Source organism: Anomaloglossus baeobatrachus, chromosome 3 (genome assembly GCF_048569485.1).
Source record: "Anomaloglossus baeobatrachus isolate aAnoBae1 chromosome 3, aAnoBae1.hap1, whole genome shotgun sequence".
NCBI lineage: Eukaryota > Metazoa > Chordata > Amphibia > Anura > Aromobatidae > Anomaloglossus > Anomaloglossus baeobatrachus.
The window spans coordinates 258,819,598-258,837,258 of NC_134355.1; the positions used below are offsets into that span (position 1 = coordinate 258,819,598).

Here is a 17,661-nt window from a genome sequence, read left to right on the forward strand (position 1 = left end):
GGAAAGCTTGCAGGAACTCCTGCATGTCGGTGATCATCGGGTCCTCATTTTCCCACAGGGGGTTAATCCAGGCCAGGGCTTCACCTTCCAGGTGTGACATAAGGAATGCCACTTTAGCCTCGTCTGAGGTGAACAAGTGCGGGAGCAACTGGAAGTGCAGGGAGCACTGGTTCAGGAAGCCTCGGCAGGACTTGGGATCCCCTGTGTAGCGAGGCGGAGCAGCAAGGCAAAGTTGCGAGGCTGTGGAGGAACCTGGTTCAGACCTGGAGACTGGTTGCTGCGTGGACGAGGCGGCGGTCTGCAGCGTATACAACCGGTGGTCCACGGACGCCAGGAATTTCAGCATCCGGTTCAGGGTTTCACGCTGTTGTGCCAGCTCCTGGCGCAGCTCAGCCAGCTCTGATTTCTGTGCTTCAGCGGAATCCAAGGCCTGATCATACTGTGAGGGCCAGGGAGGACTGGTAGGCCCAGGAGGTGGATCCACTGGACCAAGTACCCCACCTGGAGGGCAGGGTACATGGTAGCTGGAGCACTAACGTGGCAGGAACGGGTGCAGGTATCAGGAAGCAAAGACAGGACCAGGTCATTAAGGTCACAGCGTACTTTAAGGCAGTAATAGGAAACAGGAACAAAGACCTGAGCACCTAGCTCACAAGACAAAGCATAGAAACACAAACGATGATCAGGCCCCGCCCACATGGAGAGGTCAGTCTTATATACTCAGCACAGCCTCAGGTCATTTCCTGTTGCAGCAGTGCTGGGCCAATAAGACCAGGTGAGTGGGCGCGGCCCGGTCCTATACAGAACATTAGTCAGAATCAGACTCCTGAGACCAGGAACAGGACTCTAGGGAGCATGAGCGGGAGCGGCAGCCATGACCGGTGGACACGTGGACTGGATCAGTGGGTAAGGAGTGGTGCTGGGACACGGGGAGAGTAACAGTAACTCTTAACTCCCGGTGGTGGCTGCTCCTCCTCCTAACCAGGTCCTAAGCTAGTGCATTGGGACCCCTGTTGTGATGCCATCCTGTAAATGCCACACTGTTGGCAACCCCTTTGGTACCCGACCCTAGGCCAGTCCCCAGTGGGGAAGGGGCAACCCTTGTGTGTATGTGGTTGTGTATGGTGAAATCGGCACCGACCTCTCTTGGATCCATGACCAGCACTACACCCTAAGTGGAGTGCTGTACCCTGTGGCGACCAGAGCCTCAGGGTCGCCACACGGTATTGGGGAGCCGACGGTTGCCATGGTAGTGACGGGTCATGTGATGACCCCTGATGCGACCATGACGTACGGCCTGTAAGAGGCAACAGAGCGGTGACACTTAAAGGAACAGTGCATTTCACTGATCAGAGCTATGCAGCTCTCATGAACAGAAATGAACAAGTGATCAGACGCTAAGCCATAAAGTCCCCTACGGGGACTAGTAAAATAAATAAAAAATGTAAAATGTTTTGATTAAAAAAAAACAAACCTAAAAAGTTCAAATCACCTCCCATTCGCCACATTGAAAATTAAACAGTTAAAAAAATATACACATATTTGGTATTGTCACATTCAGAAATTTATATAAAAATATAAAATCAATTAATCTGATCGTTACACAGCGTGTTGAGAAAAAAAAATTCCAAATACCAAGATTACATTTTTTGGTTACCGCAAAAAAATGTATAAAATGCAATAACAGGGGATCAAAACGTAGCATCCACACGAAAGAGATATCATTAAAAATGTCACCTCAAGATGCAAAAAATAAGCTATGACTGAGCTCCAGGTCCCGAAAAATGATAACGCTTTTGGTCTTGTAAAATGGCAACAAAAGCGCAATTCCTTTTTTGGACAAAATTCTGAAATTTGTTTAACCCCTTAGATAAAAGAAAAAATATACAAATTTGGTATGTACGAACTGATACCAACCTGGAGGCATCACATCGACACATCAGGTTTACCATATGGTAAACACATGGAATAAAATATCCCCAAAACAATGGTGTAATTGCACTTTTTTGTAACTTCACTGCACTTGGAATTTGTTTCCTCATCTTCCAGTACACTATATGGTAAAACTAATGGTTTCTTTCAAAAGTACAACTCATCCTGCAAACAATAAGCCCTCATATGGCAAGATTGACGAAAAAATAAAAAAGTTACGGCTCTTGGATGAAAAAGAGCAATAATCGAAAACGGAAAATCGCCCGGGGGTGAAGGGATTAAGAACAAAAAGTCTAGAACTGCGCATGATCAATCTCTGCTGCATTCAGCCAGGGCTCTTCAGCGCCCCGCATCTCAGGATCAGTGGGGGACACAGCTGCCAGAACCCAGAGATAGGAAAGTTATTCCCTATCTATTCATTAGCCATCAGTTGAATTCTCATGCAGCTGACTGCTATTTTTTAGAATTCTTAATATATAATACTTACATGTATAGTACATGTGTGAGCATACATGTGTTCTCAATGAGGAGAGATATCTGGCATTGACTTATCTGCTTTGACAAGAAATGATAGGACAACTTGTATTTCACCTTGTCCAAATGTTTTATACACATGATATGGTCGGTGGGTTCCATCATAATCAACAGGTTTGGCTGAACTTTGTGTAAGGTTGGTAAGGTACATATTTATGGTGTACACAATACTAAATCACTGACAAAAATAAAAGAAGATCTTTTACATTACCATTGAGTTATACACAGGAGTTACTTCAGAGAACGGAGGGGGAGTAGGTGGAACAATGGAGATCTTGCTAAAACATGAAAGTACACAGAGAGAACAACTATTTAGAAGTACAACTATTTGGAATTAGATATCTATATATACCAGGTAATGGAGCAAAACACAATGATTAGGTAGCAAAACAGAAGAAAAATTGCAAAGAAAAGTACATTTTTATATTAAAGATGCTAAGTATACTTTCTATATCTAGGGTGGGACATGCGGGGCATTTGCCTCAAGGGCAGATGGCAGGGGAGCGCCATCAAGAAGCCTGATGTGACGGTCTAAGGTGTCTCCTCGACAACTAAAATTTTCCACCCCCCCAGAGTTGGATTTAACTGTTCTCTGAGCTGGCTGTCAAGCCAGCTCAGAGAAAGTTTAACACACTGACTCCGAACAATCAATTGTACAATTGTAGCTCTGACCGCTGGTACTTTTGGATCCAGGTGACATCAGCACAATGATCAGGCCAATGTGGGTACTGTGGTAAACGCTCAAATAGAGCTGAGGAAACTGATAATTTATGGTAATTGGTGGCGTTGATTTGAAGAGACAATATGGGGCACAGGGGATGGGGGGATAATGGGTGATATATGAGAAGACAGTACAGAATGTGAGGGGGCCCATGTGACGAAATGGTGTGGTGAATGAGGGGGGAATGGGTGCGGAAACAATATGTGGAGTGAAGATGTATGAGGAGATAGTATGGAAAGCTAGGAAGGATGGGTACAAACACTGTATTGGGAGTGGGTGGGGAAAAGTGTACTTTAATAGTAAGGGGAAGGGGGATGTATGAGGAAACAGTATGGAGAGCAAATAAATATGTGAGGAGACAGCATGGCGAGTGGGCGAATGTGTGAGAAAATAGTATGATGAGCAATGGGGTGCAGAAACAGTATAGGGAGTGATGGGGAATGGATGCAGAAATGGGATGGGGGATGAGGAGGCAGTATTGAGAATGCGTGAGGAGGCAGAATGGAGAGTGAGGGGGCAATGAGTGAAGACAGCTTGTGGACATTCAAAGTGGGGTGAGGGAATTCGTGAGGAAACAGTAGGAGTGAAGGGACAGGAATGTGTGTGGAAACAGTATGGGGGGATGTATGAAAAGACAGTATGAAGAGCAGGGGAAATGTGTGAGGAGAGCGTGGGGATAAATATGTGAGGAGATAGTATGAAGTAGGGGGGAAATGTGTGAGGACACCATTTGAGGGGAGACAGTTTGGGGAGAAAGGTGTGTGGAGGCACAGAATATAGACTGGGTTGTGTTTGGTTAGCGGCTGGTTTAGAGAGGGCATAGCATGAGGGACAGTGTGAGGGTACAGTAAAATTGGAACAGTATACTAAGGAGGAGTGTGAGGAGGCAGCATAGTATAGAGACAGTATGGACAGTATAGGAAAGACAGTGTGAGAGCACAGTGAGAAAAGGGAGCCCTCTATAGAAAAGAGAGGCCAGTGTGGAGGCCATTGACCTTAAGATGAACATTGTGGGTGTCATATTTTGTGCAGGGAACATAGTGAGAGGCAGTTACTTATTCAGGGACACAATATAGGGAAGATATTTGAATTCAAGAACATTATAGTCACACTACCATTTTTAAGGACATCTAGTTGGGGTGTGCTACAGGAGACCAAACATATAGAGAAATTTTCAGAGACAAGCTATGGATGTGAAAAGTCATCATGGCATGCAGAGAAGATGAAAAAGAAAAGAATAATAATGACTTCAATCTGAGAAGATGATATCAATAAGTTACCTGAATGTAAAGGTTTATTTTTGATACTGACTGCATCATTAGTACAGTCTGATTATGATTGGGAATAACAACTATCCCAGTATCTTCTCATTGTTAAGGATATACTTGGAGTTGTAGGTTCATGTGATACATTATATAGGGCTGACCTGACATTGCAAATGATATACCATGTACTGATGGGGATGCTGGGGATGTATTCATGTACTGATGGTGGTTCTGGTGATGTAATCATGTACTGATGGTGATTCTAATTATTTATGCATGTGTTGCTGGTGGTTCTGGTGATGTATTCTTGTAATGATGTTGGTTCTGGTGATGTATTTCTGCATTGATAGTGGTCCTGCTGATGTAATTCTGTACAGATGGTGGTTATGGTGATGTATTTATGTATTGATGGTGGTTCTGGGGATATATTTTGCTGTTATTAGTTCTGATCCTGTACATATGTAACTATCCATAACTTGTAAGATTACATGATACTTGTCCATGTAAAAGTGTTGTGTCATTTGAAAAGTTACTATGTTTTTATTTATAATAGGAGTATTATGGGGGTTTTCAAAGTTTGTGATGAATATCTGCAGTCACCATAGGTGACTGCTGACTACTGAATTGTCACAGTGAGCACACTGCACGATCTCAGGATTTTTTGGTACAGGCGGTACCAACTACAAGTGACGATTTGCATAAATGTGATCATGTGCTGACTAGACAAGCGTAACCTCGCTCAAAACAAGTGAGTTGAGTGAGGCTGGACACGTCTAGTCGGAATGTGGCCGGAAGTATGTAACTCAAGTACTTCCACTCATACAGTATAACTGTCCACTCTTGCATCTGCCACAGGATAATCCTGAAAGTTTGCAGTGTAATAATTCAGAACTTTGAATTCTTGCCCCGGCTGTCAAAAAACCTAGATCCAACTTTAGCCTTATAGTAGTTAACAGTCATTGACATGACTGGAAATGATGAATGTAATGAAGAAGTGAACCATGTGTAAACTCTTTATTGAAATTATGTTTTGTAACTGATTTCTCACTGGTAGAGTCATCTTTACTTGCAAAGTAGGCACTGAATGATTGCCTTGGGAACATGATTACCTTTACAAAGAGTGGGTTTACATGTCAGTTATAATAATCTCAAAATATGCCTTTGATAGCAATTTCCAAAATATCAAAATCACAATTTACAGGAGAGGAAGTATAATGCTTTAACATAATCCCATCCTTAAGGCCATGCTTGACAGTACCTATGCATAGTATATGAAGAAAGCAGTCAATAAGGGACTAGTGACAGATTCCCTTTTAAAGCTAATAACAGAAGTTAGTTGACTGAACTATATTGTTTTGCTTTTATTGAAGAACTTGTTATTTTCTTAATTTATTGAATTTCTTAAATTGTGCCTATCATGAAATTATATTTGCTATACTATAAAGGCAGAAATGTGATACAGGTTTGTTGGATTCTGGGTGTTGAAATCTCTACCGATCATACAAAACACTGCACTTCAAGGGGTTGGCTCACACTGCATTTAAAGGGGTTGACCCTTCTCAATTGCTACTGTATATTCTTCCTTATAAAATAATAGCAGCTATTCTGTACTATCCTCTGGTGCCAGTGCTGTTCCAGTGATCTTGCTATCTGTGCTCCTGGAGCTCGTGTGATGTTATGTCGCACAAGCCCTTCAGCCAATCTGCAGTCACTTCACACACATTATTTCAGACATAACTGATTTCAAAAGAGTGAGAAAGCAGCAGCATGCACTCACTTCTTTCAGGTGACAGTAAGTGAGAGTGAAATGGCTACTGATTGGTTGCAAAGCTCAAGTGACATATTTAGGTGACATGAGCCCCAGGAGATCAAGCAAGTGAGTATTTTGACCAGATCATCTATTTTTATGTATATTTTCCAACTCCAAGCTGTATTGAATGCTTATTGGTTTGAAGAATATCAGGTGGTGTATATTTATGTAATTAGGGTGTGGCCTAAGAATATTAACATTCTTTATGAAGGTGTGCACAATTATTAAGTAGCCTGTTTTCCTATTAAAAATTGGTCAAAAAAGCGATTTACACAAACAAGCAAAAGGGTAACAATGTTTTGAACTTTTGACTTTCTGGCTCAATGTCTCATCATCCACTACAGCTTTGAGCATAAGACGACTACCTTCATTTGATAGATAATCATCTGGTCTGTCTCATACATACGTTTGACTTGCAACTATTTATCATATGATTAGTTATGCAGATTCATGTGATGTCACTGTGTGGTGCCCCTGAGGCTCTGGTCGCCACAGGGTGCTGAACCTCAATTAAAGTGCGGTATCCATTTCAGGTAAGGGTGGGGTTAATCACCAGTGTTCCACATTCACGCTCTACATACAGCTTAGGAGCCGTCACACAGGGTGGAATGGCTCAGGATAGGCAGAGGGGTGGCCATCACGATGCATGGAACTTCCCCTGTCACTGAAGCCAGCCACCTGGGGGGCAGGTTCCACTTGGGGGTAGAAATAAGCGCAACACACTCACATCAAAAACAGACTGGTAACGGCCCGGCAATGAGTAGGTTAACCACCTGCCCCATGGGGCGCTACATTTGGCGACACAAACAGGATTACGTGCCCATGCAACTGGGCACTGTGCACCTACAGCACTGTGTTAAATTGGTTAATTTGGCGTTCGCAAAAAATGACAGTTGCCATTTATTATTCCATATGGGAAAAGAAGGGGCATGCTCTGTGGGCGGAACCTGTAAAAAGAGCGCGAAAGCATGGGAGGAGCCCAGATAAGAGCGCGAAAGAGAGAGTCTCACTGCCGGAAATTACCAGGAAACTCCATGTCTGCAGCCAAGAGTGGAAAATGTTTTCCAGGATAGACTGTACAGCTTATTTGAATTGCAACTCTAGATTTTGGAACTGAGAAAAGGCATGTCTGCTCTGACCAAGGTAATGCAGACCAAACCAGGGACCCAGTGACCATTGAACAGGCTTCCAGTGCTGATAATCTCCCCTCTTGGCGACGTGGGAATAACCCACCGCTCCCAGTGACTGACCATTACGATGCTGACGGGCAGCCCATCTGCCGCCATTGCGGCAAGTCAGGACATTATGCTAGAGGATGTCCAGTGATCGTGCCAAACCAGTCGGTCGGGATCATCCTTCTGGAAACACTAGCAACCAAGCAAGAATAATTGTTAATGTTTTTCATGTGCAGAATATTTTCTAATTGCTGATAATTATTGCCTTGAAATGTTTTGATGACCTGTGACCGGTATTGTTGAAAATGTTTGAAATGTTTGAAATTATTGATGCCTCCCATAAAGGGAAGGATGTTTTCTTGTTAACCTGTTGCATGCATATAAAAATTGTGGTGCTGTGTTTTTTTGCAGCCCAGGAGTGCTGCCATTTGCCATGGGGGATTGTGGCGCCCCTGAGGCTCTGGTCGCCACAGGGTACTGCACCTCAATTCCCACTCTACATACAGCATAGGAGCCTTCACACAATGTCGGATGGCTCAGGGTAGGGAGGGGGGTGGCCATCACGATGCATGGGACTTCCCCTGTCACTGAAGCCAGCCACCTGGGGGGGCGGGTTCCACTTGGGGTAAAAATAGGCGCAACACACTCACATCAAAAACAGACGAGTTGGGAAAATAGTTCTGACAAGACACCTCTGGAACTCTTGGACTGGGAACTCAGCCCGGGTACCTAACTGCTGAGGGGGACATCCTAGGAAAAGAACATTCTCGCTCTCTCCTAAGTCACCGGTGGTGGCCCCTTACTTGATTGGGATTGACCGGAGTCCACGATGGCAGAGAACAGCACCTGGGTGCAGCTTTAAATCAGTGAGTAAAAAAACCTGGAACCGCAATTGCTGACTTAGACTCTGTTTAGCGACGCCGTCGCCCTGCACTTTGACACTTCCAGGGGACTCCCATTTTCCAGTCATCCAACCGGCACCCACTCTGCTTGTGGGGAGTGACACCATCCCGGCTGCCACAATACCTGCCTCGGTGAGGAATTATGCAGCGGCAGCTAAACCCTGGCCGCATACTATAGGTGGCGTCACGACAAACTTCCCCTATCACCCGCTTTCCCTTCATTTACTGTACGCCTTGGGGCAACGGAATCGGGCAAGGCCACCCGTGACATCGCCTGACCCGACCCGCAATGGCCCGGCAACGAGTAGGTTAACCACTTGCCCCGTGGGGCGCTATAACTGCATTGTTATTGTTTTGCTCCTAAAAAATGTAAATTTACATTTTTATCAATTTGTTAGTATTTTGTAAATCCATATTTGGTTTTCAACTCTGCCTGAACCCTTCTGAACTTAAGGTGGTGTCACACACAGCGACGGCGACGTCGCTGCTACGTCACCATTTTCTGTGACGTAGCAGCGACGTCCCGTCGCTGTGTGTGACCTCACAGCAACGAGCTGGCCCCTGCTGTGAGGTTGCCGCTCATTACTGAATGTCCTGCTTCATTTTTTGCTCGTTGCTCTCCCGCTGTGAAGCACACACCGCTGTGTGTGACAGCGAGAGAGCGACGAACTGAAGCGAGCAGGGAGCAGGGAGCCAGCTTCTGGCAGCCTGCGGTAAGCTGTAACCAGGGTAAACATTGGGTAACCAAGGGAAGCCCTTTCCTTGGTTACCCGATATTTACCTTCGTTACCAGCGTCCGCCGCTCTCACGCTGCCTGTGCTGCCGGCTCCCTGCTCCCTGCACGCCAGAGTACACATCGGGTAAATAAGCAAGGGTTTGCTTATTAACCCGATGTGTACTCTGGCGTTCAGGGAGCCAGCGCTAAGCGGTGTGCGCTGGTAACCAATGTAAATATCGGGTAACCAAGCCCTTGGTTACCCATTATTTACCTTAGTTACCAAGCGCAACACCGCTTCCACCCGTCACTGCTGGCTGGGGGCTGGTCACTGGTGAGATCTGCCTGTTCGACAGCTCACCAGCGACCATGTAACGTCGCAGCAGCGATCCTTATAAGGTCAGGTCGCCCGTTGTGATCGCGGCTGCATTTCTATGTGTGAACCCAGCATTACTCTTGATCAGATTCAAGCATGTCTACCGTAATCTGATCCCAGGTCTCTTCTACACATTCCCAATATTGGTGTATATTGGTTGACTCACTTGGGTAAGTATACAGATTTTTCTTCAACTCTAGCCAAAAGAGCTCAATTGAATTCAGGTCTGGGGTCTGTGGGAGCCAATTCAGTAGCTCTACTTCATGGTCATTGAACTATTTCTTTACTAATCTTGATATATGCTTCAAGTAATTGTCCTGCTGGAACACTATGTTGTCCTTTTCATACCTTTAGTACTCGAGGATATGAAGTAACTTGTCTTGTAGGATACTCACACATCGCTCAGCATTGAGGCCACCATCAATCCTGGTCAAGTATCCAATGCCTTTGATTGTGACACAATCACATATCATCAGGCTTCCTCCACTGAACTTGACAGTTCCTTCAATTTACCGATCAGTTAACCTTTTTCCCTTGTTTCTTCTAGACCCATTTGCACCCTTCATAGCTTAGTTTATTAACATTCGTCTCATCGCTCCAAATCACACATTTCCAATCTTCTACTTTCCACTTTTCGTACTTTTTTGCACACGCGAGCCAACGCTTCTTATGACGATATTGAAGTTGAGGCTTCTTCATTTTTTTTGGGCCACCATTTCAGACTTGTGTAACGTCTGTCGCCCAGAGCATTCATGGATATCTGTGATTTCACAATTATAAAGCATACAAGCCACCCACAATGCCGTGTTTGTCAAGCCAGAACTGATAGACCTTATAATGAGTCGACTTGTTGACTCCAACATTTTGCTCGGACATCCAGTGTAGCCCTGAGGTCTCAGGTGCCACAAATAAATGTGAACTGTGGAAACCCAAATCCCGGAATATCCATGCCAGTCAACACACCAGCACTCTCAGGCCACAAACATAACCCCAATTCCAGACTGGGAGACTGCCTAGCAACAGGTAAAAGGGATGGGCAGTTATTGGCTAATTGCCACCCAATCTGTAGGGAGCGACCTAGCAAGGGGAGGGGCCAATGGTCAGTTGGGAAGTTGGCGGGAGGAAGAGAAGTGGAGAGTTGGAAGTGAAGGAGTGAGGGGAGTTAGGAGTGAGAGGGTGAGGAGTCAAGTAAAGAAGGAAAGGTGAAAATACCTAAAGTAAGAACAGGACGCTGTAATGGAGACAAGGACTGCGAGATAAGGAACTGGGACTCCAGGAACCGTTGGTTACCAGTGGAAGTATAGGACTCCAGGAATCGCGGGGCGCCTGTGGAAGTATGGAACCAAGGCTCACAGAACTCAGCACAAGGCGGGATGCAGACTCTAGGACAGCGGGACACTTTATGGTCAACTGTTACATCTGCCAGGTGAAGGGATCTCCAGGGTCCCTCACCAACCAAAGAGTCTGAAGCATCAGCAGCAAAGTGAGGACCTCGGATCAGGGACAGAAGTCCACCTATTAAATAGTCCAGGCTGCCTGCAATAGGACCAAGACTCAAACGGAGGGGCTCCCCCAGAAGCTCTAAGCATCGGGAACACACTACCAACAAGTGTGCCCGGAGGACAGCTACCCTAGGTAACAGCTGGCACGGAGAACAAGGGGAGTGGGAACACCTGAAACCGGCACCAGCGGGTCCAGGTACCAAGCCAAAGTAAAAAGGCAAGTTGAAACTGCAAAACCGGTGTGGACTGTTTCCTTTTCCCCTCCGTACACATACTCTGACTGTCCCTTGCTACAGTCTCTTCATCATCTACGACTGGGGCCTAGCCCTGCTTGCAGAGGGCCCAAAACACCTAATCTGCATTACTCCACCAGCCCCAGCAGGACCCTACAGCGGCGGCTTCGATAAGCTGGCCACAACCGCAAGTGGCATAGTCGAAAAGTCTTTCATTTTATTTTCTTTTATTTTTCCCATTTTTCACCCCTTTTATTGGAGCAGACCCCAGGGTCACGAAACCGGGCTTTGGCCGCGACCAAGACTGTTCCCCCCTGCGCACCACATGCCCGGGACCGAGTTCCCCACAGCCCTGGGGCATCACACCAGCTTTTGGCTTTTGAATGGTTGCATGGATGGATAGATGGACTTCATTTTGTATTCTTCCAAGTGTCATAACACTCACATGATGCACTGTGAAATATTCTTGGCCAACAGACCACTGATGAACGGATGATGTGTTTTTTCTATTCTTGGGAAATCTTCGACATGGCTGCTCTTTAAATCAGTGACCTTTCTCTTGGGAATAAACCTAATAACACACTGAGTCATTAGGCAATGTAAGCACAGGTTGTAATTTGTAATATACAGGAAGAAAAAGATTTTTTCACCACAGGAGCAAAAAAGTAACAATGAAGTGACAGGAATTGGCATAACTGATCTGATACTAAATAGTTGCAAGTCAAATTTATGTATGAGGTAGCCAAGATGATTGTCTATAAAATGAAGGTAGTTGCACGTTCGAAGCTGTAGTGGATAACGAGATGTGTTCTGAAAGTCAAAAGCTCAAAACATTATTATCTTTTTGATCGTCAGTGTATAGGCCAATGTTCCTCTGGGAATTTAAATGATAGCTATTTTTCAACTTTTAAATTACTTACCTCATTTTTTGATAGGACTTCAATAGTTTTGCGCCAGCTGTTTCATGTTTTCCTATAAAAGACAGATATTATATTACATTTAAACAACAGTATATAGAACTATTTTATACATTAGTATGCTGTATTTGAAAAAAATTCAAGTATAATTACATCTTCATACAAAATGTTACCTAGTTGTTGGACTCACAAATGTACTTTTTAAAAGTCAGAGTCGGGTATAAACAAATAATAGAAGATATACTTGTGTCGCCCAGGGATAGAGGGTACTCAGATCTGGGCCAAGGGGTCACTTCTGTAAGTATCACGGTGGCGTGACCTGGTCTGTGATCCCAGGCTCCACAACAAAAAGGGGATTAGGTAGGGGAGATTGTCCGTGACGCCACCCGTGGGTTGCGGTGATGAGATGGTGGCACTGCCGCTGCCTCTGTGGACCGTGCCCGAGACTGGTGGTGTGGGGCAGCAAGGTGGAATCCCCTCCACGGGTAGGGGAGGTGTAGTCCCGGGGTCCAGTTGGGGGTTGTGGTGGTGGCAGGGGTTGCAGGGAATAGTATACTCACAGTTCGGTTATCGTAGTGCTGGATGAAGCTGGATTGATGTGGAGGGTCAGGAACGCAGATGGAAAAAATACTCAGAGTCTTTTGTAAACCAAATTGCTGGTAACTGGTGCCCACGGATGCTGTGAGGACGGGTCCCACACCCGTGCGTGCAATTCAGGTGTTGTTCTCCTGCCTGATGTCTGTGTCTGTTTTGTACACAGGTCCGGACTGTGTCCCGATAGTCAGCACCGGGGGGGCCACTACCTTCTCCCGGTCCACTTCAGGTCCCACAAGAGGCTGGCCTATTCCTGAGGCCCTTACTGCCACTTTTCCTAGCTCCACACAGGGGCTGCTTCCAGACCTCTCTCCTCCTGCAGACTGACTACCGCTCAAACTCTGCTCTGCTCTTTCTAAGCTCCTCTCGCCCCCCTCCCTTTTCCTGGGGAGGGGGTGAGTGGGCCTGATTGGCTGGTGTGTATCGGTGTGGGAAACTCCCCAAGGGAGAGTGAGATCTGCACCAAAAAGATGGATGCAGACCTCTATGACACCCTGGTTTTGCCAGGGCGGCACATACCACCAACAAGTCTTGACACTCCAGCACCATTGGTCTCTGTTGAGACTGGAAGCGATCACATCCCGTTCCAGCCAATCACAGGACTCAAGAGATTGAAGAACGAGACATTATCATTTCCTTATCTGAGCTGGGTATCATAATTTGGGGGGACACGACGCTACTTTTTTTAATTTATTTATTTTTACACCATGATAGGGACACACACAACATCGGTGATTGAAAGCAGTCAGACACGCTGTCACACAGGGCAGGGGCGCTGTCTGACCGCAACTAATCAGAGATTCCGGGACTGTCGGTGGGTGGGGGAGGCAGTGCATATTTAAGAAGGATAATGAGCGGCCCTGGAAGTAGCATGAGTGCCCCGGAACAAGTGTTACAGCTGCATGGGAGACTCGGTAAGTATAACGTGCCTGCTCCATTTTAAAGTGAACGACTCAGGTCCCCATTTACCTATATGGGGACCAGCATCCGTGATCAATTTCGGGCCCATCCTGGATATCTGCAGGTCCGCCCATCAGTAGTCCTGACAAAATCGGCTGAAGAGGCTTAATTGATTTTCATATTATTGGGGATTTTAGTTAAAAAAAAAATAAAAAAAATGGAGGAGGTTTTCATGCAATTGTATACATAATTACAGATAGCAATTTATAGGCAAAAGCAGGATGACTTCAGAAGATTTAAATAGAGCACTGAACCATCTCTGTAATTGTTCCAAATGGCCACAGCCATTAGCCACTCAGCCAGACAGAACATACATTCTATATAGTTATATAAAGACTAAATGGCTGAGCATTAATCACAATGGCCAACAGGAGAACATACATCAGAACGTCTTGGCTGGACATTGTGCGTATTGCTCATTTGAAAGGCGATTTATTCTCCTTGAAAAACATATGGAGAAGAATCTGCGCCCAAACTGAAATTATATCATCAGTAAAGGCCGTTTTACACGCGGCGATTTATCATGCGTTCGCATGTGCGATCACATCCCGCCCCTATCGTTTGTGCGTTACGGGCAATTTGTTGCCCGTGCCACACAAACTCGGTAACCCCCGTCACACGTACTTACCTCCCGAACGACCTCGCTGTGGGCGGCGAACATCCTCTTCCTCAAGGGGGAGGGACGTTCGGTGCCACAGCGACGTCCCACAGCGGCCGGCCAATAGAAGCGGAGATGAGCGAGACGTAACATCCTGCCCACCTCCTTCCTTCCGCATTGCCGGCGGCCGCAGGTAAGCTGCAGTTCATTGTTCCCGGGGTGTCACATGGAGCGACGTGTGCTGCCTCGGGAACGATGAACAACCGGAGCACAGAAGGACGTTCGATTTTTTTAAATGAGCGATGTGTCAACGAGCAACGATAAGGTGAGTATTTTTGCTCGTTCACAGTCGCTCATTTGTGTTTCACGCTACAATATGTCTAACAAGGCCGGATGTGCGTCACTAACGACGTGACCCCGACGACATATCGTTAGATATATCGTTGCGTGTAAAGCGGCCTTAACTCTCATGAGGTCATTGCTGCCTATAGGTTCAAAACAGCAGCATCCAACATCAGAGGCCGATGGTGCTGAAATGGGGTCAGGTGAGTATGTTACACTACAGCATATTCCATTTTATGAGGTGTCTCCAGGCTCTCACACCAAATTTTCAACGAAACTGGATGTAAAAGTTCTTAAAAAAAATGTTTGCATTGATTTTACTGGCTGCAATCAAACATTTTTTACAACTTTAAATTCTAAACACCTGAGACTGTTTGACAATAAGTCTGTTTGGCATTAAATTGTTAGAATTTGACTTGACCTCAGCATTCAGTACTGCAGGATTCATGTACTTGAATGGGGAGCATTATGGCGACATTTATCACAGTCTCTGATTGAGAGAAGAAGAACTCAATACAAAGCAGCCATTAAAGAGCACCAATCACCAGGATTTTCCTGTATAACCTAAAGCCAGTGCTATCCTGGCACTATCAGACTGATTCTATACATACCATAAAGGTAAGAAAAAATATGAGCACTCACCGATTGTTTGCTGTGTGAAAAAAACCTTTTATTCAGGCATCGGAGTTACATGCTGTGCAAGGAGGGGAGAGGGAAGGAACAGGCAGCACGTGTAGACGACGATCGTTTCGCACACCTGCGGTGCTTCAACGGGTCAGACCCGTTGAAGCACCGCAGGTGTGCGAAACGATCGTCGTCTACACGTTCTGCCTGTTCCTTCCCTCTCCCCTCCTTGCACAGCATGTAACTCCGATGCCTGAATAAAAGGTTTTTTTCACACAGCAAACAACCGGTGAGTGCTCATATTTTTTCTTACCTTTATGCCTTGGACTCATGTGGACTTTGTATATGTGCACCACGGAGCTGTGATTATCCTGGCAAAAACTAGTTAAACGTATTACCGGCAGAGTTTGCAGCAGTGACATGCTTGTTTGTGAACTGATCCTGACTATATAGAGTAGTGCCCTGCCTGTTTCCTCCTCAACTTTCCCCATATGATTCTATACATACCTTTAGTTGTCAGCTCAGATGTATAGGTTTTGAAACACAAACAAGTAAAGTTTGTAAAATCAGCAACTTGTTGAGTGACAGCAGCTGCAGTAGCTGATAGCTGGGGTGAATATTAATAATAATCCCCTCCCCTTGTTATTTAGGCTAATTCTATTATACAACCGATTTGCTTTGTGACTAAAAGGACCTGTGCTGATGTCATACCAATGTAATCAGAAAGGTCGTGGCCTCAGAAAAAAAAATATATTGCTTCCTAGTATCAGCTATGTTGGCTGAAATCCTGCCCCTTCTGGTCGCATATGTAGCGCCCCACGGGTCCTAAGGGGTTACTCGTCACCGGGCCAGTGGTTTTGTGGGGTTGCTGTGACTGGCCTGACCCGGCTACGTGGCCCCGTCGGCTACATGTAAAAGACAAACAAGCGGGTGCAAGATGTAAAGGGGGGATGGAAGGAGGGTGAAGGGTTCCTGGGAAGCATGTCACCAGTTGCAGTGGTGACTGGAGTCTCGGCCTTTTCCGCCGCAGACCCCTCTTGCGACTTTTCCTCTTCCAGGAGTGGTGTTGGATGGGAATGGGGAATGCTTTTCAACGCCACCCATTGTGGTGGCCAGAGATTAGCTACCGCTGCAAGATGTTGCTCTCCTCCGGGGCTGATGTTAACGCAGCCCAGATAGTTCAGCTCCCCACAAGTGGAGCGAGCCCCAGGGAGGATGAGGGCTATGGGAATGGCTGATAGCGCCGCCGGCAATTGCAAGGACAACACCGGGGCTGCAATTCAAAATTATTTTTACTCACAGTTCTTAAAGCTCCCCAGAGGTGCCGCTTTCCGCCGCCATGGATGGACTCGAGCTGGTCCCGGGTGAATAAGAGGCAATCATCAGTGTCTGTGGAAATGTGTGAGATCTTCCTCCTTGCACGGACTCTAGGCTCCCCATGGCCTGAAGCAACTTGGGGACTCCGCTGTCCGTGTTAAGTGACCCATCCCGTATGCAGGTGACGCAGGTCCTCGCCGTGGGACCTGGCTGTAAACCTGACCCTGGATCCTATGTCACTGTGCTGCAGAAAAGTGGGTGGGGGGCGATGGGACATGAAATCCCCAACCCCTGTAGATTTGTTAGAGTCCATGAAAGTTTCCCAAACCGAGGGCTCTTTACCCAGACTGCGCTGGCACTGTGGGAACGGTTAGGCTGATCCTCAGCTACCATGTCTCTGCTGTCTAACCATCTCCACCGGTCGCCTCTCGCCCTATTCCAGTCTCATTCCTGCAGACTCAGTGCAGTGTTGTGGCCCCTGGTCCTGGGACAATGTCCACCAGTCTCCTATCTCCAGGACCAGCCTTGCTCTCCTTCCTCTCTCAAGGCTGTCTGCTCTCACCGGCTCCCAGACTGAACTCTCGTTAAAAAGGTTTGTGTGTCTCTTACTCACTCAGTGCCCCCACCCTTGGGATGACTCAGTGGCTGTTGCCCTGGCAACCTGGAATTCCCCAGATTGCTTGGCTTCCTGTGTAAGTGGTGACTCAGCTAGATATTTTTTTAAGTGGAAAAACAACACTAGTGATTAACTCCTCCATCACCTGAGTCCAAGCATTGCACACCAAATTAAATGCAATGCCCTGTGGCGACTGAAGCCTCAGGGGCGCCACACATAGGTATGACATCAGCACAGGTCCTTTAAGTCACAAAGTAAATAGATTCCATAATAGAATTAGAATAAATAAAAGGGGGAGGGGATAACTATGAATACCCACCCCAGCTATCAGCTGCGGTCACTCAACAAGCTGCTGATTTTATAAACTTTATTTTCTTGGATTTCAAAACTTTTACATCCAAGCTGACAACTAAAGGTATGTATAGAATCAGTCTGATCGTGTCAGTATAGCACTAGCATTAGGTTATGCTGGAAAATCCTGGTGATAGATGTGCTTTAAGCTCAGCTGCCTAGTTCCGCATACGTCAT

At 46.1% G+C, this 17,661-nt stretch overlaps 1 protein-coding gene across 2 annotated transcripts in view; it reads right to left on the reverse strand.

Moving 5' to 3' along the window:
• Positions 1–17,661, reverse strand: part of SYTL3 (synaptotagmin like 3) — a 232,743-nt gene that overhangs the window by 86,312 nt on the left and 128,770 nt on the right. For both annotated transcript variants that reach the window (XM_075338237.1, XM_075338238.1), the window contains exons 5-6: positions 12,086–12,137; positions 2,678–2,744 (exon numbers count right to left, since the gene is read on the reverse strand). In XM_075338237.1, coding sequence (XP_075194352.1) covers positions 2,678–2,744; positions 12,086–12,137 — 119 coding nt within the window. The remainder of the gene's footprint in view (positions 1–2,677; positions 2,745–12,085; positions 12,138–17,661) is intronic.